This window comes from Oryx dammah, unplaced genomic scaffold (genome assembly GCF_014754425.2).
Source record: "Oryx dammah isolate SB20612 unplaced genomic scaffold, SCBI_Odam_1.1 HiC_scaffold_3, whole genome shotgun sequence".
NCBI classification, from domain to species: domain Eukaryota; kingdom Metazoa; phylum Chordata; class Mammalia; order Artiodactyla; family Bovidae; genus Oryx; species Oryx dammah.
The window spans coordinates 96,663,299-96,690,956 of NW_024070187.1; the positions used below are offsets into that span (position 1 = coordinate 96,663,299).

General features: G+C 39.4%; 1 protein-coding gene across 5 annotated transcripts in view; it reads right to left on the reverse strand.

Moving 5' to 3' along the window:
* LIN54 (lin-54 DREAM MuvB core complex component) overlaps positions 1 to 27,658 on the reverse strand; it is a 63,308-nt gene that overhangs the window by 31,751 nt on the left and 3,899 nt on the right. For 2 of the 5 annotated variants that reach the window (XM_040237235.1, XM_040237234.1), the window contains exons 2-4: positions 18,144 to 18,196; positions 13,405 to 13,528; positions 4,552 to 4,694 (exon numbers count right to left, since the gene is read on the reverse strand). In XM_040237235.1, the coding sequence (XP_040093169.1) occupies positions 4,552 to 4,694; positions 13,405 to 13,528; positions 18,144 to 18,164 (288 nt within the window). In that variant the 5' untranslated portion in view covers positions 18,165 to 18,196. Of the gene's footprint in view, positions 1 to 4,551; positions 4,695 to 13,404; positions 13,529 to 17,483; positions 18,197 to 27,658 lie in introns of all 5 variants that reach the window. The other 3 variants (XM_040237231.1, XM_040237232.1, XM_040237233.1) reach the window with 2 other exon arrangements.

The following is a 27,658-nucleotide window of genomic DNA, read 5'->3' on the forward strand; positions in this document are numbered from 1 at the left end:
AAAGGAATCTTCGATGAAGAGGTTGAGGGCTTAGGGGATTATTTTGCTCGTGAACCCCAGATAGGGTATGGTGGTAGGGTTTCAAGAGTTGAGGGTGGGTAGTGGGTAAGGGGGTGGGTGGCAGGTAAGGCGGAGAAGGCAATGGCACCCGACTCCAGTGTTCTTGCCTGGAAAAGCCCATGGACGGAGGAGCCTGGTAGGCTGCAGTCCATGGGGTCACGAAGAGTCAGACTTGACTAGGCGACTTCATTTTCACTTTTCACTTTCATGCATTGGAGAAGGAAATGGCCACCTACTTGTGTTCTTGCCTGGAGAATCCCAGGGACGGGGGGAGCCCGGTGGGAGGCCATCTATGGAGTCGCACAGAGTCAGACACGACTGAAATGACTTAGCAACAGCAGCGGGTAAGGAGACAGAAGATACTGACGACTTCAAGGAGATCAGATGTGAGAAAGGAAAGGTAACCGAGGAGTCTGGCTCTTTTGATGATAGCCAGTACCATATAAACAGGAATAAATCATGAGAGAAGTCCTGGCAGATTCAAGGAAGATGATGGTCAGATTGTGAGTGCTGGCAGGGAAGGAAGGATGGGTGTTTGAGGTTTCTTTTGACCACTTTCGATTAATGGGAGAGCAAGGACATCTCCAGCAAATCCTGATTTTTTAGTCTTTTTCTTAATTGATTGATTCTTCTTAACATTTGAAATTTGAGACCATCTTCCCTTCCCACTTTTTAAATTTCTCATGCGACCTCTCTTACTCCTTCTCGTCCACTGGCTTCTTTTCTTCTGTCCACTCTTAATATTCTGTGGTTCAGTCCTGCCTTTCTTTTCACTCCACACACAACCTCACGCTCCCTGACGGACTTCATCCATATGCACAGTTTTAGCCACCACCTGTATTCAGCTTCCTGATGGACATCCTCCTTTAGACAGGCAGTGGGCACTTCAATGACAAACAGCTCCAAGAGCTACACAATATCTTTTTGCCCAAACCAGCTATTCCTTCTGTATTTCCTCTCTAGGATAAAGGGATAATGGGAGTTCTCTCCTGTCTTAAAATGTGGCTCTAGTGAAACCTTCAAAGATGAGAACGACAAATGATAAACTCCCCTATTCTCTAAAAAGAACAAACCATCCATGCCAGAGTGAGTTGCTAAAAGACAGTACCCCTATTATCCACCTGCTGCCTATCGAAAATGAAACAAAACAGACTAGAAACAGAAGTGAATTCATAAACATAGATAACGCTAGGGCTTTACACCTTAGTGAGAACAAGGGCAGGGGTTCCCCCAGAAAATCTCTGGGACAGACTGGGAAACTTGACATCTCAATCTTTGGCTGGTGATATACTGAGATAAAGGAACTCTTAAGCCCATTTGGGTCTAGCCACCAGAAGGACCTGACATACATCCCCAGGAATTTAGGCCTTATGTGAACATGGGTCCCAGCCTGTAAAATCCAAGAGGTTAGATGGAGGGACTTCCCTGGTGGTACAGTAGATAAGAATCTGCCTGCCAATGCAGGGGGATATGGGTTTGATCCCTGGTCCAGGAAGATCCCTCATGCCTCGGTGCAACTAAGCCCAAAAGCCACAACTACTGAGCCCATGAGCTCCGACTACTGAAGCCTGTGTGCCCGGAGTCTGTGCTCTGCAAAAGAGAAGCCGCAGCAATGAGAAGTCCGCTCGCTGCAGTGAATAGTCTCCACTCACCATAGCTAGAGAAAGCTGGTGAGCACAGCCAAAGGTAAAATCAATAAATAAATAAGTGATTTTGTAAAAAGAGGTTGGAAGGAGCTTCAAAACAGCAGAGCAAGGACACAAGAGGACCACAGTTAGATGAGCTATGTTTCTACCACTGGGTTCTACAGGTTTCCCATTAGCCAAAGAGATGTTGTAGAAGGGATAAAGCATGTGCTAGGCCAAAGATATGTGCCATCTCGAGGAAGGATACTCAGCAGTAACAGGCTGTAGGTGGACTACAGGAGGAAGAGAGAGCGAGAAGACTGCCAAAGCCTGTTGGAGTGTGTTCCAGACAGGAACAACCTGGGCAACGTGCGCACACCACGGGGCCTGCAGGAACCATCCTACACGCACAACGCTAAAGGCCACACTCGGACACCTGCCACGGGGGCACCGGCAGCCGGACTGCAACAGTCCCAGTCACGTAAAACTCTGTCCTTTCTCTTCTAATCTTCCTGCCGATCAGAAGTCAAACGCAGAAAGAGGCAGGAAGTGGAAGAGGGGAGCAAAACACATGCCCCTCCAGCGCACGGGCCCTGCAGTGTCATGGTTAGATGTAAGCTGCCTCCATTCAACTGCATGTAAGATCTGGAGTGGACTTCGCATGCCTTTGAATTTAATCATCGCAATAAGGCTCATTCTTATAGTAAAAATGACGTCTTGTCAAAGAGGCAGAGAGGGAAGATTCAACGGGGCTAAAGTCAAGGATAAAAGGAAAATAAAGCAAGTTCTTACTTGTATGCTATCAGATACAGCCCATATACCAGTCCACAGTGCCACCACCTACTCTTGTTACTCAAGTTCGGAATCTAGGAGTCATCCCCCAGAGTCTCCCTCTTCCGAACACCCTGGCATCCGGTCATTATGTCTTAAACACATTGCTTCTCCCTGACCCTTGAGTTACTAATCTAGCTCGAATCTGAAGTACTATAACAATCTAATTTAATGATTCTCTACCCTGGCCTATACTTTATTATTATTTTTTTTTAATTTGAGTATAATTGCTTTACAATGTTGTGTGGCCTACACCTTAAATTTTTTAATTATTATTTTTAATACCTAGGCCCCAGCCCAGAGATTGATTTAAATAGGATCAGACAGAGGCCAGCCATGAGGTTTTCCAAGAGGTCCCCAGGCGCTTCGCAAGTACAGCCAAGATTGAGAATAACTAACCTACCTGGTCTCTTCTAGAATCCAGGCTTACCTTCCTCCAAACTATCTTTCATTATGCTACAAGAGTCATCTTTTTAAAAATGCAAATTTCATATTATCCCACAGCAGTTGCTTTCAATCTAGGCTGCCCCTTCAGAATCACATAGTGTAAAGATTCCTGATACCAGGCCTAACTCCAGGCCAATTAAAACAGAGGCCCTAGGGATAAGAACCAGGCCTTGGTTTTTATCAGAACTCCCCAGATGACTCTGATGTGCAGACAAGGTTGAGCACCATTGTCCCAGAAGCCAATGGGAAGTCACAGCAAGTCTTTAAGAACAGTAAAATCCAAACACCCCTGAGGGCAGCGAAACCTTGCTTCCAACCTTAGCACCCTCAGCTTCCACACTACCAAAGCAATGTAGCTCCCTACACTACATTTATACATGGGCTGTGCTTTTATGCTTTCATGTAAAATATTACCTCAATCCACGCACAGCCAAGGCCCAAACCACCTTTAAGGTTAAGACCTTTCAGGAACACCAGCCTTTGTACAAAAACCCCTGACACATACAGCAGGGCTCATCAATCCACTTGTAACCGTGACAATCCTGTAGAGTAATTTTTAACTTTTAAGACTAACTTGCCTACTGAACTACCTGAAACTTAAAGCTGATCTATGTTTTTATGCCTAGCGTATCACTATGAAGAACACACAGTGAGCACTCAAAATTTCTGTTAAATTCATTCCATTTAAGTAAATAATTATCTGTGTTATTATGCAGGTAGGAGATCATTTTAATAAACTGTAATAGATACCATATTTATACCTTATAATCAAGTCTTACTGAAACAGAAGCCAACAGTTACACTTTTTAAACATGTAAGGCAAACATTTAATGTTCATTCTATTCATGAACAGAGTAACAAGTTAAGGAAAAGGCAGGTACAAATGGTAGTGTGTTTCCGGAATCCCAAGGGTGGCACCTTACAGAATAGATTCCTGGCTTTTCCCTTGAACATATCCATTCAAATATACTTTTTTCAAAATGCTGTGCTGTATGACATTTGTACGTTTTAGGAAAGTGAGCTAAGACTACCTACTTCACCTAAAATGATACGTACTTCACACTGTTACAATGAAAACAAATTATGACAAGTTTTCAAATGCTTTGCATGGACTGTGCTAACCCAGTAATATGGTAACCAGCATTTGATGGCAATTGCTTGTACTCTGGGTGCTCTGTTACCCAGCAAAATCTTAGCTCTCTACAAAATCAAGGACAGCTTAAGCAGAAGACATCAATATCCTATTTTCAAAAAACCTGCATTTAGCATTTGAGTCACTATGTATGTGACTGACCCAAAGAAAATAATTGTGCACAAATATAAACTGAAGAGGAATCACATACTTACATAGAATACTTCATTCAAAAGATTTATGTTGTACCCACACGACATGGGCCATGGAAATCATCTTAGCATGCAAAATGACTACTGTGTTACTATGCGTTTAGAATTAAGTTTTTTATCTGTCACACATTCTTGATTACTAAATCTGGTATTCACCAAATACCTATTAATTGTTTGGGAATATAAATAAAGTCATTAACCACAATATTTGGCATTTGTGGCTAATTCTTTTTTTTTTTTTTACCTTATTTGGCGATTTCAAAGGTGAGATGGCTATTTTATTTGGTGTCTGTGTTGTAGAATTTAAAGTTGATCCAATAACACCACTTTCAGATATTGTTATGGTCTTTGATGGAGTCCCCGGAGTAGACTGTGAAAGAACCCTACCTGCAAATGAGAGGCAGCACATCAGTTTGACTTTTTTCAATAAACGTATAAAAACGAATGTGGTGATGATTTACACCCACTGCAGTACATATGCTCAACACTTCACATGTAGCCACATATGAACTGAAACATGTAAGGAGGTCTAATGAACCACGGTGAACCTACTGAACTATGATGGACCTAGACAGAAAGAAACAAACAATGCTTTTTAGTAGCACTCAGCATCTTAATACCACCTTAGGAAAGTCCACAAAAACACCTCTGCTCACATTCTCATCAAAACTGTTTTGTGGGGGTTTTTCTGCCCACTCTTGGGATCTCAGTTCTCCAACTAGGGAGTGAAGCCACACCCCTGCACTGAGCCCCAGCCACTGGACCACCAGAGAAGGGCCTCATCAATAATACTGTTAAGTGATACCTATCAGAAAATGGGCTTAGAACAAGTATGCAGTGTGTCCTGTGAAAGGGGTTCCCAGAGTCAGAACGTGAATCCAAGCCGTAAAGCTTCAGTCTCTGTTCTCTACCTCAGCTTCTTCCTGTTTGAACTTAAACCTCAGCATATGATCTAAGTCCACATCTATAAAACAGGCAGTTACTGGGCTAACTTGAACAGTCTGGAAATAAACTTTCGGAAAAACACAGAAAAACTACACTGTGTCTGGATGGCTAATGGAACTGGAAATCAGATGAGGAGGAGTTGAAATATTAGGAATTTTTATCCTGGGCAGGAGAAGATTACAAAGACATGACAACTCCTCCAAATTCCTCAAAAGACTGAGCGATGGTGCCATTCACCCTTCTGGTGCCCCCAACCATCCTGGGCACATAGTAGGACTGCCCTTCCTACCCCCACCTCTTCCCTGCGGTGAGACTGGGGCCATATGACTAGTTCTGAGCAACAGACTGTGAGCAGAAGTGATGTGTATCATTTACTGCCTGTGCAAGACCTTGCCAGGCTCTCTCTTCTTCCACAGCTGAGACGGTGGTTCTTCTGTCAGCCTGGGTCCTTGAGTGACCTTGATGATAAGACCCACCACTTTCGAACCCACAACAGACATGTAGATAACCCTGAAGTAAAAATCTAAAAGAAAACTTCTTTAACTTCTGAGATTTAGACTGTTTATTATGGCAGAAAAACCAAGGCTGTCAGGCTGAAGGATCAGAACCATTGAGCTGCATAGCACTAATACACAGGAAGAGAAAATTTTCAGTCTATCAGTAAGGAAGAACTTCCAAAAAAAATTTCCAGTTGAAATGACTGTTCTAATATGAGTGAGTTCCTACTCACTGAAGCTGTATGAAACAGATGCTGGATAATCAAATCTACTGGCTAAAAAGGAAACTCAAGCACTCAAGAAACAGAGAGGGTAGATAACTAAATTATCTCCAAGATCCCTTTAGATGCTATGATTTTGGACAGCAAGGAGATCAAACCAGTCAATTCTAAAGGAAATCAACCCTGAATATTCATTGGAAGGAATAATGCTGAAGCTCCAATACTCTGGCCACCTGATATGAAGAGCCGACTCATTAGAAAAGACCCTGATGTTGGGAAAGATTTGAGGGCAGGAGGAGAAGGTGGCAACAGAGAATGAGGTGATTCAGTGGCATCACTGACTCAATGGACTTGAGTCTGAGCAAACTCCAGGAGACCATGAAGGACAGACCAAGAAGCCTGGTATGCTGTAGTCCATGGGGTCGCAGAGCCGAATGTGACTCAGAGCAGTACTGAACAACAAAACAACTATTAAAGATGAAAGAGAAGGAGAGAGGAAGAGAAAAGATGGGACTTAACAGAAAACTAGCATGTAAGAGTTTCAGGGCTGTTACTAATGGCAATTTTTTTACAAACGAGTTATTTAAAAATTTTTTTTAAATGAGCTAAATTTTACCAGGCATTTATGAATTTTAAAATTATTTTAAATATATTTTTAAAAATTCCTTTTACTTCATAATTACATTTTATATTACAGCCATACTCCTTAGTGAATTTTAGCTGAGAGTTTTGCTAGGGTTTTTCTAGCCTGACTTACATCATAGCTAAGCTAAAAAAAAAAAAAAAAAATCCTAGCAAACCCTACCCGGAGAAGGCAATGGCAACCCATACCAGTACTCTTGCCTGGAAAATCCCATGGACAGAGGAGCCCAGTGGGCTGCAGTCCATGGGGTTGCTAGGAGTCGGACACGACTGAGTGACTTCACTTTCATTTTTCACTTTCATGCACTGGAGAAGGAAATGGCAACCCACTCCAGTGTTCTTGCCTGGAGAATCCCAGGGACGGGGGAGCCTGGTGGGCTGCTGTCTCTGGGTCGCACAGAGTCAGACACAACTGAAGTGACTTAGCAGCAGCAAACCCTACCAAAACCCCTTTGACTGTGTGGATCACAACAAACTGTGGAAAATTCTTAAAGAGATAGGAATACCAGACCACCTTACCTGCCTCCTGAGAAATCTACACAGGTCAAGAAGCAACAGTTAGAACCTGACATAGAACAACGCACTGGTTCCAAATTGGGAAAAGAGAACATCAGAGCTGTGTATTGTCACCCTGTTTATTTAACTTATATGCAGAGTACATCATGAGAAACGTTGGGCTGGATGAAGCACAAGCTGGAACCAAGATTGCTGGGAGAAATATCAATAACCTCAGATATGCAGATGACACCACCCTTATGGCAGAAAGTGAAGAGGAATCAAAGAGCCTCTTGATGAAAGTGAAAGAGAATGAAAAAGCTGGCTTAAAACTCAACATGCAGAAAACTAAGATTAAGGCATCTGGTCCCATCACTTCCTGGTAAACAGATGGGGAAACAATGGAAACTGAGAGACTCTCTTTCCTTGGGTTCCAAAATCACTGCAGATGGTGACTGCAGCGATGAAATTAAAAGACGCTTGCTCTTTGGAAGAAAAGCTATGACCAACCTAGACAGCTTATTAAAAATCAGAGACATTACTTTGCCAACAAAAGTCCATCTAGTCAAAAACATGGTTTTTCGGGTAGTCAGGTATGGATGTGAAATTTGGACTATAAAGAAAGCAGAGTGCCAAAGAATTGATGCTTTTGAACTGTGGTGCTGGAGAAGACTCTTGAGAGTCTCTTGGATCAAACAAGTCAATCCTAAAGGAAATCAACTTTGAATATTCATTGGAAGGACTGATGCTGAAGCTGAAGCTCCAATACAATACTCTGGCCACCTGATGCAAAGAACTGACTCATTGGAAAAGACCCTGATGCTGGGAAAGACTGAAGGCAGGAGGAGAAGGAGATGACAGAGGATGGGATGGTTGGATGGCATCACTGACTTGCTGGACACGAGTCTGAGCAAGCTCTGGGAGATGGTGAAGGACAGCGAAGCCTGGCGTGCTGCAGTCCGTGGGGTCACAAAGAGTGAGACACGACTTAGCGACTGAGCTGACTGACATCATAACTCAGTCAGTCAATTCTACAGAGACTAAATGAATCTGTATCAAATAGTTTTAGAAGGCCACCCTCAAGCGTGGAGCCTGCCTCAAGTAACATGTTTATCTGTTCTGATTTCCAAAACTAATACCTGTGGGATAAGTCTGAAGCCCCAACAATCATTATTTTAAGGAAAAAAAAACACCCAACTAACAATAAAGACACATTTTTATAAAATCCTCATTTTAATGGCTATTACTATAATTTATTTGTTAAGCATTACATACATTTCAGAAAACATATATATATATAAAATCTTCAATTCCTGAGGATAACTGGTACCAAAAAATGCCACTTACTCTGAGATAACCTAGAGGGGTGGGACTGCACGAGAAGTGGAAGGGAGATTCAAAACAGAGGGGACATTATGTACACCTATGGTTAATTCATGTTGACATATGACAGAAATCAAACCAATATCATAAAGCAGTCATCAATCAATTAAAAATAAATATAAAAAAATAAAAACAATGTGACCTTAAGCATTCTATCATCTGTCAAAGGAATAATAGTAAGTCAAAAGGTTGTTATAAGTAATAAAATGTGATTATGGTTTGTTAAAAGTATTTTGTAGAATTTTAAAAATTAAAATGAAAAATAAAATTGGGTAAGTACATCAAAAGAAAAGAAAAGGCCACTTAAAGTGAATTACATTTAAAATAAGGACAAAAATGTCATTGTAATTAATAACAAAAACATCTAAAAGTTATTGGGTAATATTTCATAAAAAATTCTGTTTATAATTTTAACTATACTGTCTCTTAGAATAAAGTGTTGAATTTGAGGGAGAGAGGATTCTTCTGAAAATTAATATGACAGCACAATGACACAGCCTATTTGATGGGGAGATGATGATACAGATGATTTCTGAAAAAATATCTCAGGATTTCATCAATTTCCCCAAGAACCCTCTAGATCCTTTAAAATTCAAATTACTCTCTTTTGAAGGGCTACTTTTTTTTCACCCAGATAGCATTTCACCTGATTAATGTCCAAATCCCCATGTATCCTTGGCTCTTCATACAGACACACAAACGTATACAAGTCACAGTTTCACTATGAAATCAATTTGTAAGGCGTTTCACACTCTGCTATCAAGTATTCTCCAAGAAACAAGAGACATAATCCAAAAAGCTACAGACGGGACAGGCCTGGGGCAGGAGCTAGCTTACCTGAGCCAGGACTAATTCTAAAGAGATTAATTCATTATCAAATATTTTAACACTGATGAAGTTTACTCTAATATAGCAACTTGCTACCTTGGGAGCTCTGACAACGAGGACCTCTGTACCTCATTTAACCATCTCAAAAGTCACATGAAGTGATGGGTTATAATATTCTATATTATTCTATTTTATAGAACTATACTATACAGTAGTTCTATAAAATGATCAATGTTTTATAGAAAGAAATAAGAGGAACAGAAAATATATTTACCCAAGATCGGGGAGAAAATTAATAGAAGAACCATGACCCAAACCCAAGTCTCCAAATAGCTCCTCCAACATACCACACCACACTGCCTCCATGATATACACATTCACTCAACAATACACATTCACTGAACACATTATGTACCAGCAACTGCAGGTACCAGAGACTCATAAAAAGTTAGTCATAAAAGGATAAACACTGTCTGATTCCACCTATACAAGATACACAGAAAAGTCAGATTGATAGAGACAGAAAGTCTCTTCTAGGGGCTGGGGGAAGGAAGAAATTGACAAGTTGTAGTTTAATGGATACAGAGATTTAGTTTTGCAACATGAAAAGTCCTAGAGAGTGGTGATGGTTGCATAACAGCATGAATATACTTAAAGCCACCAATGGTTAAAATGGTCAATTTCATATTATGCATATTTATAACAATTTTTAGAAATTAATTTAAAAAAACTAAATGGCAAACAAAATCTAAAATTACTATTGAGAGAAATCGTAAGTGTAGTAGGGGAGACAGACAGGTAAGAAAACCAAGTATCACAATACATCAAGACTAACGCAAACATTAAAAGCCACTGTGAAATTTAACAGAAGTCTAAAGGTAAGTATTTGGTAGGCAGAACCAAGTTTTATGGAAATAACGTAGGATATGGTCAGAGAAAGAGTACCTTGCTAACCTAGGGATCAAAAAATTACCAGACAGTGGAGATAATCCAAAGATAAAATGGATAACTTAGCCATGAGGGAGGCAAAAACAAAAATCATTTCTGGTAAACCCAACACTGCCAAGAGCCTAAGTTTTAAGAGAACATGCTCAATTTGGTGACCTCCTAGAAATAAGTTACATCAGTAGGCCTGGAGCTAACAGACAGTGAAAATGAAAAAAGTATGTATTAGATAATAAATGACTTTAATGCTAAGCAAGCTCTGGCATTTGAACCTATTCCTGATGATATAAGGCCAGGAAATGGAAAAGAAATGGATGTGACCAAGGAAATTTTAAGCAAGGAGTGACAGATCAGCATTTTAGAAAAGTCAATTTTATAAACACTAAGTTCATCTTGATTGAAAGAAAGAAAAATGATATTCATCTTCCATGAGAAGCCCAAAAATCTTAAAAAGCAGTCTAAATGTAGTTTGAAAGATCATTGCTGCTGCTAAGTCACTTCAGTCGTGTCTGACTCTGTGCGACCCCACAGATGGCAGCCCACTAGGCTCCTCTGTCCCTGGGATTCTCCAGGCAAGAATACCAGAGTGGGTTGCCATTTCCTTCTCCAATGCATGAAAGTGAAAAGGGAAAGTGAAGTCGCTCAGACTCTTAGCGACCCCATGGACTGCAGCCTACCAGGCTCCTCCGTCCATGGGATTTTCCAGGCAAGTGTACTGGAGTGGGTTGTCATTGCCTTCTCCATTGAAAGATCATTAGCTACAACTTAAAGACAATGGAATCGCCTCGATAAGACAATTCAACAAGAGAGCTATTTTGGTGGTTTAAATTTGGCTTACATGAATTTTAAAAGCTATGAACTACTAGTTACCAGTTGAAATTATCCCTCCAAACTGAACTTAACCCTAGTGAAATTTAATAGAAGGCTGTCCCTATGCATTTTGGGAGGGCTAATGTCTGTAATTAAAAGGTGAAGCTATGATTAGTGTGGAACACACTGTAAATGACCCAAAGACCCAGCAATGACATCCGTTACAGTCAAATGTGAGAGGTACAATCTTGACATTACCAAATATTCACTCAGATACACTTCTGAAAAACCACAATTATTTAGCATACAACTCCCCCTGCCCTACTTGTGATTAAAAGTTTTAAGGGATGCTCTCAAACTCAAAAATAGTAAAGAACTTTACACGGAGACAGTCGTCCTAGTTAACCACTTCCACCCACCTTACCTTCCAAGGGTCCGGTGGTCCCTTTATCACCAGTATATCCAAGCCTTACTCATTTTCAGCCAACTGAAGCCCAATTCCTGAGGCAGCTCTAAACCTAAACCCTTTCCAATTTTTCCTCTGGGACTATACCTAGCTCCCATGACAGCCCTCAAGACACAGCATCCTGTATAACCCCAAATCTCTACTGAAGACCAAAAGAAAAAGAACAAAAAGAGAATTTACCCAACACTGCCCTCTAACAACCACCTTCCTAGGCCTTTCTCATTTGCTACAAAAGAGAAACCTCCCTGCATATAATTCAAAGCCTCGGGAAAATGATTAAGTCTTTGCCACTGACTTCAGAGTTGCCTACTGTTATAAAAATGCTTAGTTGCTCAGTCGTGTCCGACTCCTTGTGACCCCATGGACGGTAGCCCGCTAGGCTCCTCTGTCCATGGGATTCTCCAGGCAAGAATACTTGACTGGATTGCCATTTCCTTCTCCAGAGGATCTTCCTGACCCAGGGATCAAACCCAGGTTTTCTGCACTCTTTACCATCTCAGTCAACAGGGAAAGACAGTGCTAGGTAGCTTTAATACATATCCCAGGGATGGTGTGTTAACATTTGAAGTACCTTCATAAAGAATACACATTGTGGAAATGGGTAGTTAGCATTTGAAAGTCTCTAATCAAAGTCTACCACCCAGAGGTGCTTCCATAAGCTCTTAGCACAATGGAAAGTAGAAATGGGCTCCTAAATGGTGAATGAAAGGAACAATGTTAGCGTAGCTTTGAATTAAAGACCAGCCGCTGTGGTCTGGAGCAGGAAACCGCAACCAGTTCCAGTATTCTTGCCTGAGAAACTCCTTGGACGCGGGAGCCCTTGGGCTACAGTCCTTGGGGTCACAGAGTCAGACACGACTGAGTGATTAAGAACGAGTACCATGGCTGTGTGATATTCTCTAGAAGCACTGAGGTACCTGCCAGTCAAGAAGAAATAAGAGAGCTGGGCCAGTATGGAAAGAGTGTGAAAAGAAAATGGTGTTTTCAGGGAGCAATAATGATGGGTTATGAATTCTGTGTTGAATAGAGATGAATTTAAGGACAGGAAAGAACTCGTTATTAATGAGTGGAAGAATTAATAGATCAGAGATTTCAAAGTGAAAGAACTGCCAGATTGGAAGTACAAAGGCAGATGAACTAGAACAATAAAGAGAATGAAATACTCAAAATCAAGATTTTGGAGGTTTTATTGGTGATGACAAATTTTAATGTATATAATAAAAGAATTGGGCCACACTAAACAATTTGCTGATAAAAGACAACTAAAATGCTGTTCTCACTGAAGTAATTATTATTGTCACGACAATTTTTTGTTTCACAGAGAACCACATACTGAAAATATTAAAACACTGAAACCAAAAATTCAAACAGAAACCATGAAATACTATACAATTACATATACTACTTTAAACTTACTAGACTTTGCATGTGCTCTGAAGACAAACTGCCTGGATTCAAATCCCAGCTTGGCCATTTACTAGCTGAGTGCCTGTTCCCATACTGGCAAAATGGGGATGTTACTCCAACCTATCCCGTAGGATTGCCAGAGAATTAAATACATCACTCTTTGTGAAGAGCTAAGAAGGGCATGGGGCCCACAGCAAACATTATGCAAATATTAGCTGGTATGATCAGAGTTTGAGGCGTCACTTCTTCCAAAGGTATACCAAAAATTAAGGACACGAAGCGATGGACTGATTTTGAGATGAGGCATTTGGCTTAAAGCACACATTTAACAGCTGTAATATATCTCGTTAACCAGTGTGATTTATAGTAATAAACACTGAAACATTTCAAGGTGGTGGAACAGCCTTTTTTAAAACTAAAAGGAAAGGAAAGCTTAACGAACTATAAAGAAATATAACCTGCAATGACTGGTGGTGATACTTGAGTTGTCTGTCCTGTAACTGCTTTACTATTAATTGGTTTTGCAAAGATCAGCTTCGTGATTACCGGACCAGAGGTTGGTGTTCGAGGCTTCTTAGCAATCTGAAATATATAAATAACTATGAAAACCATTTTTCTATAAAACACCTACTCAATCAAAATTAGACAAGACTGATATACAGAAGTACATGTGAAACCAGCTCATTTAACAAAAACATATCTCAGTATTAATATTAAAAACATTCAAAATGCAGCCATTCACCCAAATACTAATATCATATCCTTAAGCCATTATGTAGTAATACCTTTGAATTTTATTCCAAATCCTTATCTTAGTCTCTGAGACATATGCATATCATGAAAACCAAATTAATTTTTAAAAATAATGTTTAAAATAAATGTTAAATAACAATGAAACCAAAAAATGGCATAGCAGTATTCTTTTCCAAATAACAAATTATTCAATAATAAAAGATGGAGTAGAATACATTAAGAAAGCATAGTGCAAATGATAAAGACATCTGTAAATATAAGTTCATTGGCCCCTGGAAGCAAAATATAAACACACATTAAAGTTAGGCTTATGACTTTATCTTCAACTTTAGATCTATGTATCAGGGGCAGATAAAGGACTGCACAAGTTAATGCCTTAGGATACAAAGAGACATGTTTGGCAAAACAAAGACTATTCTGAAGGTGAAGCCTCTGAAATATTATTGACTAAAATATGATTTACTATAGTTTACTAGACTATAAATTCTTTGAAGGGACAGTCTATGTTTTATTCACCTCTGATTTTACATAATACATGGTACATTGTTGCCCTGAACTAAAATTCTTCACAAGTCAAGGAATGTAGAATTACTGATGTTTTTATATTTAAAATATCAATGTATGCAAAGAAAAGCTTTTTCTAAAAGCCAGAAGCAGAAATTTAGCAATGACAAAAATCACAAATTTTCACAGCAGGAAGGACATTAAATATTAACTTTACCTTTGGCAGATATGGAAATTGAGGCCCTGAAAGTACTATTATTGGAAATAATAACTCAAAATGAACAAACATGACCAACTTAAATTACAAAACATACTAGAAGCTGCAGCTGATCACAGAACCAGGTAAACATCAGCTTTGTACTCTAACTATAAATTAAACTTAAAAACATATCTTCTTACATCTAGAATAAATTACTTCCTTACACTCAGAACACATTACTGACAAAACAAAATGTACAGGAAATGCAAACCACCTTTAAAAAAACAAACCAGAGAGATCTACAACTACATATTAAAAAATATCCAGACTGCAAAGCTCTGACATACCCAAATAAATCCATAATTGTACTTTACAAAACTGATGCAATTTGAGAGACATAAAGGGAAAATATTTCCCAAGTGTATTTACAGGCCTAGAACTCTAAAGTACGTTAGAATAGGTTGTCTATTGACTTAGTATTAAGAATCTCAAGAGGCAGAGGTCCTGATATTTTTGGAAATCTGTATCTTGCAAAAAATAATCTTAGCTACAGTTTGGGAACTTAAAGTATTTCCCCATTTTTAACTGATTTTCACAATCACACAACAATACAAATACTTACCAATGAGGAAAAAAATGTAAACAATACTACCAAAAGCTCATTAATTATTCAAATGAACAATCTTAACTTGCCCGTGTGGTTTTGTTTCTTTAATGGAGCATAGCTGAAAATAGGATTTCCAGTTCTGTTAAGGAACCTTGCTTTTTGTATCATGAATTAAACTACCCTAGGAGAAACTTAGTTTTATTAAATAGAACAGAGCATAAAGGATCATTTTTAAACAAATGTATCTAATTAACAGATTAACACAAAAATGAATCAGAAAAGGAAATTTACAAATAAGACTGCCGAATATGTGATCGAATAATACATGCAGGTAATTTCGGGCACTGTGTTGTACAGATTTAGGAACTAATAAGGAGTTATGTTGTTCAAGACTGCTAATTATTTATTATCCTTACATACTATGCAGAAGAATCATAGGAAAGGGTTTATGTATCTGTAATTAGGTGTAACTATCTCTGTTACTGCCTCTGGTTTCAACTGTCACCTCTTTCCTTCATTTTTCAAGATGGGTCTCCTTCTTCCACCCTTTCCTGTTGTCCACTCCCTAACAGCTTCAATCCGATTAAACTTAAGACAATGCTGAGGACCATCTGGGGAAAAAAATGAGAGGAACATACACACTATGTAATACTAAACCAAATACTCTGGTACCTAAAATGGATACTGACAGGCATGTAGCTTTTTGCTTGTTTTTTCCTGAGCCTCAGAGCTTTAGAGGCTACTCATGAGCTGAAAAGATTTGAGTTGCCTAAAAATAACTGGCCAAGAAGAACAATATTCTAAATGGGGTTTCTTTTGTTTTTTAAATAGAAGTTCTTTTTAAATAAATAGAATCACATGTTATAAAAGTAACAACAATAAGAGAAGTTATAAAAATTAGACCCCAGTTTTCATTTTTATTGTTGGTACTTGGGGGATTATAGAGGAAAACTAGTGGGTACGAGTAAACTGGTCTTACAAACTGTATATATACACTGCTCTATTAAATGGAAAAAAACCCACAAGGTTCTGATTTACATTATCAGTATCTTATAAACATGGCTATGATCCACATCCCCAAAGCTAGACAAACTCTGGTAAACCAGTAAAAACAGGTTTCACAACTGATTTTTAAAAGGACAAGTTGAGGACAAGGTGCTTGATGGTGACAGGATCTCATTCAAGAGATCCTCATCAAAAGAAGTAAAAGGAAATCAGAGATAAGTGAGAGACGATTGTGAATGAGAAAGCAAAGAACATTAAGTGTTTAACAGTGGCAAAAGGGACATGGGCAAATTATACATAAAGTCTGAGAAATCGTATGAAGTTCTTAAATAAAAAGCCCATGTGAATGAGAAAGCAAAGAACATTAAGTGTTTAACAGTGGCAAAAGGGACATGGGCAAATTATATATGAAGTCTGAGAAATCGTATGAAGTTCTTAAATAAAAAGCCCACGAAAAATAAGATTCTATTTTGCCAAATAATAACAAAAACATTTTTTCTAGTATCAGCTGAGAGTGAATAATTCCCCAAACCTTCCTCCTTTCCTTTTATGCATTTAGTTCTCATGCCTTCTCCTTTTTTCTAAAAGCCAACTCTGCATTTGTGTTCCCTGGTCCTCAGTGGATCACTGTATTTCTAAGCATAGTGCTGACCTAGAAAGGCCTACCTGGACACGAAAAATGGGCAACCACTTAACATACGTTCTGATAACCTTCTAGCTTGGGTTTCTATTCATACTAACAATGGGTACTATTTTGAAGGATCTTCAGTGTTTTGAGAACCATACCAAGTACTGATCTTACGTGTTTCGTCATGATCAAATAGCCGCCTTACAGCTAAAGTAAAAAACTCAAGAGAAAATAAGTAGCCTATCCAAAGTTCCACAGCACAGTCGGTCCTGCAGAAAAGTGACTGAAGTCCAGTTCATCCAATTCTAAACCTTCCATCACACGGCACTGTCTTTCTACACTGCAAATGTGAGTGATACAGGGAACGGTAAATTCCAAAGAGGCACATACTGGCTGGTTTGCACTACTGCTGGCTCGAACGGTTTCTCAGAGCAGCAACTTCTCCTAGACTTTGGCCATCTGTTAGCTGAAAATATCATGTCTGAATGATTTTTTGACAGCCCAGCATCAACTCTGCCATCTTTACACCAGCAGAACATCCTTGGACTCAAACTACGACTGAGAATAAAATGTGTTTCAAAATGAGTAAAAAGCTATAAATACACTACACATTGGAATTTAACCATAATTAAGTTCTAAGTTCTCTGGCAGAAATTTTCAAAAGCATTAGACATATCAAAGACTTTACAAAAAAAAAAAAAACACGCACAATTACTAAAAGCAACATTCAACAGGATCAGTAACAACTATGCATTTAATCACCCTACACATACAACTATGAATCAATTTAATATTTAACATGCATTTTCATTAAGAAGCCCCCTCTTTTTTTTTTTTTTACCTGTACTGTTTTTAACTGTTGGGTCTGTAACACAGAGGGCTGAGTTGTAGTATTAAGCAGTTGACTTCCTGGGGTCAATGCTGAGACACCAATGACAGGTTTCACCTCTGGCCTCCCTCCAATGGTAACTACTTTAATTTGCTGCGGTGGTAACTTAGCATCTCCTGACTGGGCCTGAGTTGTAACTTTCTGAGCCTGGGGTTGGCTATGGGGTAGTGCTAAAACAATTGGTGAACCAGACTTGCCCAAAGTTGTTAAAATTAACTTCTGTCCATCTGGTTTAAGGGTCTGATTGCCAAGTTTAAGATCAGATGTCTGTGATACTTTGTTTAAAATAATCTGATTGGCTGATATAGTCACAGGAGTCTGAGCACCAAGTTTTTGAAGGCCACTTGGAAAAGCTGGTTTCACTGTGGTATTAGAATCTGCTTTAGTGACTGTGGTGTTCACTGCAACTCGGGTAGTGTGGTTACTGTGCACTGTGATTGGTTCCGTGGAAATGGGCGTGGCTGCAGAGTCACCAGTAGAATTTATGTTGACAATTTCTTCCAGCTCTGTCTCCATGGGAATTGGGGATGAAACAATAACAGCCTCAATACTATCATCATCCACTAAAGTTATACCAGTGTCCATTATCTCCTCTGGAAGCAAACTATTCACCTCAGCTGGCACCACCTCCATGATCGTTCTCCTTCGAGAGAGTTGATCAGGTGCTGCAATAAAAGTTAAAAAATGAATAAATTACTATGTTTCAAAACAGATACAAGAGAAAAAAAATTAGCCAAGAAAAAATGCAAATGACAAAAATTTCTACTGATGTATAGCTGAGTGAGGGATATCCCTAATGCATATCTGTGTTAAAACATTTCAACAAATCCTCAACCTTCAAAAATTTGAAATATAAGTCTTATGGGACACAAAACTAGAAGCAAACATTCTCATTTACCATGTCTCAATCTAAAAGTATACTGCATTCAGGCAATACATAACTACAGGAAACTCCTTTCCAATTCCTGCTCATAAATAAAACCTTTTAATCTTTGACATGTCTGATCATCTTATTTCTTCCCAGTTCTAGGGTTTTCTTCCCTCCTAACACCACTTGAAAACTTCTGATTTGCACAAGGAAATAAAGATTTAAATAAAAACAGATATTAGAAAATACAGTCGAACCTCTAGTGAAAGAGGTCCTAAAATGAGGTTACTGTGTCATTTATAAAAATCCATTAAATACTCAAACTGATGTTAAAGAGGCTTCTAGAGTAAGCCACCTCAGCAACTGCAGGTCAAATGGGTTATAAGTCCCCAGTTTGATCCATTAGCTTCATATTAAAGAAATTTTTATTTGGAAAGAAGTTCTCAACTCCTTCTCAGCTATTTAGAATGTCAAAAAGGGAACCATTTAAGAGGTATACAACCAGTTCCCATAAAGGAAAAAAAAAGATGGTAATGATAATAATAAAGCAGATCACAAATCAGAACTGTGATGTTTTCAGCCAAAGGTCATGAAAAACTTCCAATAAAAGAGTCAGCACCATTATCTTCACATATTAAAGAATATCTCATATTTATGACTGACTACCTATCTTATTTGGACTTCCTGCTGGCTCAGCAGTAAAGACTCCTGCAATGCAGGAGACGTGGGTTTGATCTATGCATCGGGAAGATTCCCTGGAGAAGGAAATGGCTACCCACTCCAGTATTCTTGCTTGAGAAATCCCATGGACAGAGGAGCATGGCAGGCTATAGTCCACAGGGTCACAAAAGAGTTGTACACGACTCAGTGACTAAACCACCACCACCAAACAAGTTATTTGCCCAGAGTACATCAAAGATTCACAGCAACCTAATCAGTAATTCTTTCTTTCCTTTTTTTTAAAATATAAAAATGCAATACCCATTCCAAGATTAACAGTTAACAGACATGAGTGGCAAATTATAATTTAGTAGCACTAATAAAAACTAATACTGCCAAAATTAATCATCATTACTGTGCATTTACTACCTACCAGTGATGGCATAATTTAACCTATCCTGATAACAACTCCAAGATGCATCATTTTACAGATGAGGAAACTTAGAAAGGTTAAACTCTATGCCCAAGGTCACATAGCTTGTAAATGACAGAGCCAGAACTCAAACTCAGGATGTTTTATGATACCAAAGTTCATAATTTTAATCACACAATTTACTGCCTTAAAAAATAAGTCTACTCCTTTACAGTCAACCCTCTACCCCAAAATTCCTACTCTACACAACCACTGGTCTATTCTACAACTTCACTAGTGTTGCCTTTTTTGCCCATTTTAGAACTTCACAAAGATGGAATCATATATTATATAAGCCCATGGTATAAAGGATGAGCCTCTCCCCTTAGCATACTTTTTGAGATTTATGTTTATTCTTACACTTATTAGTAGCTCAGTTCCTTTTTACTGCTGAGTAATATTCCACTGGATGAATCCACCACAATTTGTTTATCCATTCATCTGTGGATGGACATTTTGACTGTTTGTTGTTTGGGACTATCATGAATAATATTGCTAAAAGTTATTCAAGGTTTTTGTGGATAGATATTTTCACTTCTTTTGAATAATTACCTAGATGTGGACTTGAATGATCATAAGGGAAATTTACTTTTAACTTTGGGCTTCCCTTATGGCTCAGTGGTAAGGAACCTGCCTGCCAATGCAGAAGTGGTTCAATCCTGGGGTCAGAAAGATCCCCTGGAGAAGGAAATGGCACCCCACTTTAGTGTTCTTGCCTGGGAACCGAGAAGCTTGGTGGGCTACAGCCCATGGGGTTGCAAAAGTCGGACACAACTTAGTGAGTAAACAACAACAATTTTAAACTTTGAATGAAATATGCCAGACTATTTTGCCAACCAACTTAGCTGTACCATTTTGTACACCTACCAGCAATGCATGGGATTTCCAGCTGCTCCACTTCCTCACCAACAACTGGTTTTGTCAGTCTTTTTAACTTCAGCCATTCTAGTGGGTGTGAAGTGATAGCTCATCGTGGTTTTAATTTGCCATTTCCAGATGACTAAATATGTTGAGCACCTTTTCACATGAATATTACCTATTTGTGTATCTTCTTTTTTAAAGTACCTGTTTGTTAAGTCTTTCGCCAATTAAAAAAAAGGATTGGGGTTTTTAATCTTCTTATTGAGTTGGGTGAGTTCCTTATGCATACTGCAACATCATCAATCGCAGTAACTTATAGCTCAGAGGAAATCACTAGGGTTTGGGGGATCCCAAAGTATGAGCACTTCTCTAGATTCGGCTCTTGCTGGTCAGTAGAGTCCCTCTCCCGCACTTTCAGAACAAGGTATTTATGGCACAGGCTTGCTGAAACATCAATACCAACTACACCCCCCCCACACACACACTGGCACATCAGCTTCCCATTCCTACTGCAAACCTTGTCCAAGCCCTATCAGCTGTATCTCAACATTCCACCCAACAAAGAACGAGGAGGAGGATGACTTGGGGGTCACTACCCAATGCAACCATTAAGTTTGACTCTCTTCTCCCTAAATTTCCCCCAGCAGGTTCAGACCCGAAGTCAAGAGGTTAGAGGAGGAGAGGTCACGCCAGAGGGAGATGGTGGCCTGACAGTGCATTTACTTTCAGTTTCATCCACTCACACTCGCAGCTCAACTGAACAAACTTCTAATGTTTTCAGTCCACCCAAATCCTCACTTCTGAGATCCTTCTCTTGGCCTGGGGGACTCCTGGACTCAGCAGCTACAGCCTAACTACCTTTCGGCTAGGGCCATGGATGGAGTGTACAGCAACCAAAGCAAGCATCATCCAGGCCACCTCTCAGCTCAGTCCCTGAAGATTCTAGGAGGTAGAACACAGAAAGGCTCCTACTCCTGCCCCCACCACCCTTGCCTGCCATGTGGGTGAGAGCATTCCCTACCAGATGCCAGCCTTTGCAGATCCCCTAGCCCAGCCTTCAAGGCGCTCATCTTGCCTCTTTCAAGAAGCCACGTCTATGTCAGCACTTTATGCTTATGGATTAAAACTGTCCAGAACTGGGAGGCAGTTGAGACTCTAGACTCTCCTTGCAAGCTAACAAAGCTGCCTGCCACTGTTTCGTGGAGACTGGCAGACAACGCCGTAGTCCTAGGACAGAGACGGGGACTTATCACAGCCAGCATGGCAAGGAATGGAAGCACCATGTGTGTCTTGGTTCCCTTGTTGCCCCCGTGTCCCACAGGGTAGACATGGAGAGGTGCCCAGGCATATGCTGTGCAGGCAGTGGGTTTACACTGAGGAACCCTGAGCCTAAGGAACCTGAATCGTTTCTCATGGGCTGAAGCACACCTGCCCTTTGTCCAAAGGGAGATATTATCTTTATGACACTGGACGTATAAGCAAATCTGCCCTCTGCTACGACAGGAGTCACTAACTCGATTACCCAAGGCTTTATGCTATACAAACATCCTGGAGAAAGCTGTCACTGCCTCTCTTGTAACAAGTACAAAGCTAGAGAGACCCATGGGGAGCTGTCTCCCAACAGTATACCTCTCTACTTATTTATTTTAGCAATGTGTTTTGTACATCAAGTGTCTAGGCCTTATATATATTTTGGTAAATTTATCCCTAATGTTTTGTGTTTTTTGATGTATTGTAAATGGCCTTATTTTCCAGCTGGTTGGTTGTTGCTAGTATATAGGAATTCAGCTGACTATTTTACATTGTCCATGTATCTTACAACCTTGCTAAACTCACTAAATCTTGTGTAGAGTCCACAGGATTTTTTAGAAAGATAATTCATATTATTTGACAATAATAATTCTCTGTATTATTATTTATAATAATAACAACAACCTGTAGTTCTTCCTTTCCAACCTGCACGCCTTTTGTTTCTTTTCTTGCCTTGCCAAACAGGCTAGGACCTCTGGCAGAATGTTGCATAAAAGCGGTAAGTGCAGATATCATTATCTTGTTTTCAGTCTTAATCTCAGCTGTAGGTTTTTCATAAATTCACTCTGTTGGGTTGAGGAAGGCAACTTATAGTGCCAGAGTGTAGTTGTTTCTTTTTTCAAATGGATCCCTAATCATGTTTTTTTCTGCAACTAGTGAGATAAACATACAGCTTTTTCACCTTTGTGAAAGTCACTCAGTTGTGTCTGACTCTTTGCGACCCCATGGACTGCACAGTCCATGAAATTCTCCAGGCCAGAATACTGGAGTGGGTAGCATTTCCCTTCTCCAGGGGATCTTCCCAACCCAGGGCTCCCACATTGCAGGCAGATTCTTTACCAGCTGAGCTACAAGGGAAGCCCAAGAATACTAGAGAGGGTAGCCTATCCCTTCTCTAGCATATCTTCCCGACCCAGGAATTGAACCCGTGTCTCCTGCACTGCATGTGGATTCTTTACCAACTGAGCTATCAGGGAAGCCCATTTTCTCTTTTAGTTTTTGAGTTATATTGATTTTATTAAGCCAATTTGCACTGCTGAAATAAACCCCACTCAGTAAAATTATATACAATTATATTCTATATATATTGCCAAATTCTGTTGGCTAATACTTTATTAAGTAATTTTGTCTATACTTGTAAGAGCTCTTGGTCTGTAGTTTTTTTGTAGTGGCTCTCTGGGGACAACGCCAGTCTAACAAAATAAGCTGGGACATTGCCCTTTTTCAATTTTCAAGAAGCATCTACATGGAACTGTTACTATTTCCTCCTGAAATGTTTGTTAGAATTCACCAGTAAAGCCATCTATTTAACTATAAATTTAATTTCTTAAATAGATGTAGGGTTACTAGGGTTATCTTTTTCTTTCAAATGACCTTTGATATTTGATAGTTTGTATCTTTTAAGGAATATGTCTATCCTTCTAAGTTGCCAAATTTATTAGCATAATGTTACACAAAGTATTATTTTAATGTCTGTAGAGGTGGCAACTCTTCATTTCTTATTTTGGTAGTTTCTGTCTTTTCTCCTTTTTTTTCTGATCAGTCTGGAGATTTTTCAGTTTTATTGATCTTCTCAAGAATCATTTTGGCTTCATTGACTTTTCCCAAAAGTTTGTCCATTTTTAACTTAATTGATTATTATCTTTATCTCCTTCCTTCTGCTTACTTTGTTTCTTCTAGAAGCTTAAAATGGAAGCACAGATGGGATTCAACAAACCATAGCCTACAGATCAAATTAAGACCATAGTCCATTTATGTATTGCTCTCCAACTAAGAATGATTTTTACATTTGTAAATAGTTGAGGGAGGGGTCTACAAAACCTAAAATAGTTGCCATCTGTCCCTTTACAGAAAGTTTGCCAACACGTGGTTTAGATCATTGATTTTAAACCTTTCTTCCTTCCTAAAATAAACATTTAGTGTTAAAAATTCCCCTGACACTGCTTTAACTGCATTCTGCTAATCTCAATGTTTTTATTATTATTCACTTCAAATCTTTTCTAATATTCCTTGTGATTGTATCTTAGACACATGGAAAATAAAGAAGTGTGCTATTTAATCCCCAAATATTTGGGGATTTTTCTATCTTTTATTATCAATTTCTAATTTACTCCTACCACTGTCAGAGAGTGAATACTCTACCATTTCCACTGTGTGAGATGACATTTGGAGACTTGTTGGAGGCTCAGCACATGGCCCACCTTGGTGAACAGTATGCGTGCACTGGAAGAGAACGTGTGCTCTGTGGCTGCTGAGAGAAGTGCCCCATAAACGTCCAATAGGCCAAAATGGCTGAGACTGCTGTTCAGACCTTCCAGTCTTTCTTTTTCCTCTTCTATCCATTACTGAGACAGACTGTTAAAATTCTCAAATATGATTGTGGATTTGTTTCTCCTGTGCATTTTTAGTTCCTCATGTATTTTAAAGCTCTGTTATTAGGAAAAGCATGTGCTCTTCTGACTGGTCCTATTAAAAGAGACCAGGAGCTATAGGACTAGGAGTCTTCCTTGGAAGTAGGAGTAAAGTTCAAACTTCCAACCAGAAAAGGTCTGATCAGTCTGGCCAGTCTCTAAGTAGCATGGACTGTGCAGAATTCTGGAGCCAGCACACCTCACAAGCCACTGAGCAGACTGTAATAACTGCTTTATGATTAGACATCCCTAGCTGTTTCAATCAGGGTCACATGCAGGGCAGGGTGGCCTCTGCTAAAAGAAAACTCTCAGAAGGAGCTTGTGGGCATGGCAGGAAAGGGTTTGGCCATCTAGTGACATGAATCATCACTCTAATTTTATCCCTTAGGAATGGAAGATATGCCCTAGCACATGCAACCTCATCACCCCTGTGTTGAGGACCACTCCAAGAAGAGAGAGAAGAGAGGATCTTCACAAGCCGATAGGATAGAGGAGCTGTAGTTTACCTCATGTATCTGAAGGGTTACCTCTCAAGGTATGGAAAGAAAAGAATAGCAAATGTACAACACATTTCCCATGCTTCCAATATTTTCTGCTCATAAAACAAAGTTTTTAAAGCTTTAGTTTTAAACTACTTTTTAATTTTTATCAGTATTTACTTAACAAATATGTATTGCTTCCCAACTTTCTGGAGGGAAATTAACCAAAGCCCTTGCCCAGACAGACCTTAGACGTCAACAGAGACCCCAGAAGTCAACAGAAGAGTGGCATGATCACAGCTATAGTTTGGGAGGATTAACTTCATCTTGGAGTTTTATTGGACGGAAGGCAGGGAAACCAGTTACAAGGCTATTATAGTAATTAGTTCAAGTCAGAGATAAACGGAGGATCTGATTTAGGACATTAAAATAAATGAATACAACATAAAAACAATGTAAGACAGAAACAACAAATGCTCTATGCTTTCACACTTTCAATTTTTTTTTTTTTTTGAGACTATTGCCAGAGCTGAAGCACTGTTCTTTTTCTTAGTTACAGGTGGAGGACAACCTGGTAAACAACTATTTTCACTCTTGCACATAATAATATAAAGTGGTGAACTACCACCATATTATAGATGAAAATTTGTCAGATGCTGGGACAGAAACATCTGGGTGTTTAAGAACTACACTTTTGTATCTAAAGCTTACCACCAGCACTAACTGGTTAAGTATACTCCTTGGGTTTTAGCTTTCATTTCTAAGGTCTAGCATCAACAACTCAAAAACTAAGTACAGAATTACATTTCTCAAACTAAGCTGGGAGCAATGGACTGTACGACATGAGTCTTGAAGAAATGCTGGGAAGTTTGTATTTTCATTTCAGTAATATATATATATATTTAAGTATATTTTGGATTACCACCATCAGTGGTACCAGAATTAGAGTGGGCTAAAGAAAAAGGTATATAAGGATCTTACAAGGTAAATGATACATTTAAGCCACATGGAAGTCAAACCACCTAACCGGTGACCTAAGGAGTAAAGTTCTACGACACTCAAACTTAGAAAAATAGTGTAGGAGTTGAGTTATCGTATGATACACAGCATGGGGCTTCCCAGGTGGCTCAGTGGTAAAGAATCTGCATGCCAATGCAGTAGATGCGGTTCGACCCGGAGTCAGGAAGATCCCCTGAACTAGAACCTGGCAACCCCCTCTGTATTCTTGCCTGCAGAATTCCATGGACAGAGGAGCCTGGCGGACTACAGTCCATGGGGTCCCAAAGAGTCTGACATGACTGAGTGACTGAGCACACACACCCACACACGGCATATGGAAAGCTCCACCTCTAGTCGTGGCAGACAATGGAATACTGACTATGCAAGCAAAGTTTCCGTTTCATCAAAATATCATTCATTACCCTAAATTTTACTGGCTCTATGGTTTTGTTTATATTTCATTTATACTTCCCTAAAAGCAATAAGCATAAGGAATTTATATACATCTAAAAATTAAGTATTTTAATAGAGTGAAACTATTTAGGCCAATCCTGACAATTCACAATATTTTTTCCCTTTAAAGGGGGACTGTATATTATTCATGCTGTAAGACTAACATGGAGGAAAAAACATGGAGATTCAAATCAGAAAGATGTGTTTCCAAATCTTGACTCTCCTCATTGCTTATCGTGTAGCCCTAAGCACTAATCTCTCTAAGCCCCAGTTTACTAGCAGAGTTACTGTGAAGATAGTTATGTGGTATGCTAAAGCACAAATGAAAATTCTTCTCTTCTTTCTCTATCTAAATTAGCTTCTCCTGACTTCTGTCTTGTTTAATTTTTATAGTTTGTTGGTGGCAGGGGGGAGCTGTGCCACATGGCATGTGGGATTTCAGTTCGCTGACCAGAGATTGAACCAGGGCCCTGGGCAGTGACAGCTCAGAGTCCTAACCACTGGACCACCATGGAATCCCCTCCCCATAAGATTTTTAACCCATCACAATATCTCCTTCCCACTGCAACCAAGAGTTTTTAAATCTCCAAAGCTCAGAGCCAACTACTGTATTTTTTACCTTTATCTTCTCTTACCTGCGACACATCCCACAGAAAAAGCTACAGGACTTATCTCACCTGAGTGTACCTCTGAGGCTGTCACTCTCCTACTCAAATATTTTCTGTAACCCTGAAGGCCTTCTGCATTACGGCCCTACCCAACCTATCTTTCCAATGTTACCTCCACCGATTCCAAAAGTGATAGTTTCCTGGAGGAGGGAATGGCAGACTACCCCGGTATTCTTGCCGCGAGAATCCCATGAACGGTCTGCAAAGGCAAAGATACTGAGGCATCTCCAAGCCCTAGCACAGTACGTGACACAGAGTAGAAACCCAATAGTAACATTCGGAAAAAAAAAAGTAGTGGGAATCTGCAATGCTCCTCTTCACCAAAAAAGACACCCGACTAACTCCACTGGCCTAACTCTTCACTGCTTTCTAATACACTTCTAACTATTAAAAGGCAACTCTTTCAACAATAATCGAAAAACTGGTCTTTAAAGACAATCACAAGGAATTACAAAAAGACAATGGCAATGGGTGATTTAAAAAACAAAAACAAAAAAAGCCAATGAATAAGCATGCTTCTTTATTTATTGGGCTTCCCTGGTGGCTCAGCTAGTAAAGATTCCGCCTGCAATGCAGGAGATGTGGGTTAGATCCCTAGGTTGGGAAGATCCCTTGGAGAAGGAAATAGCTACCCACTCCAGTATTCCGGCCTGGAGAATTCCAGGGACTGTATAGTCCATGGGGTTGCAGCGTTGGGGACACGACTGAGTGACTTTCACTTATTTT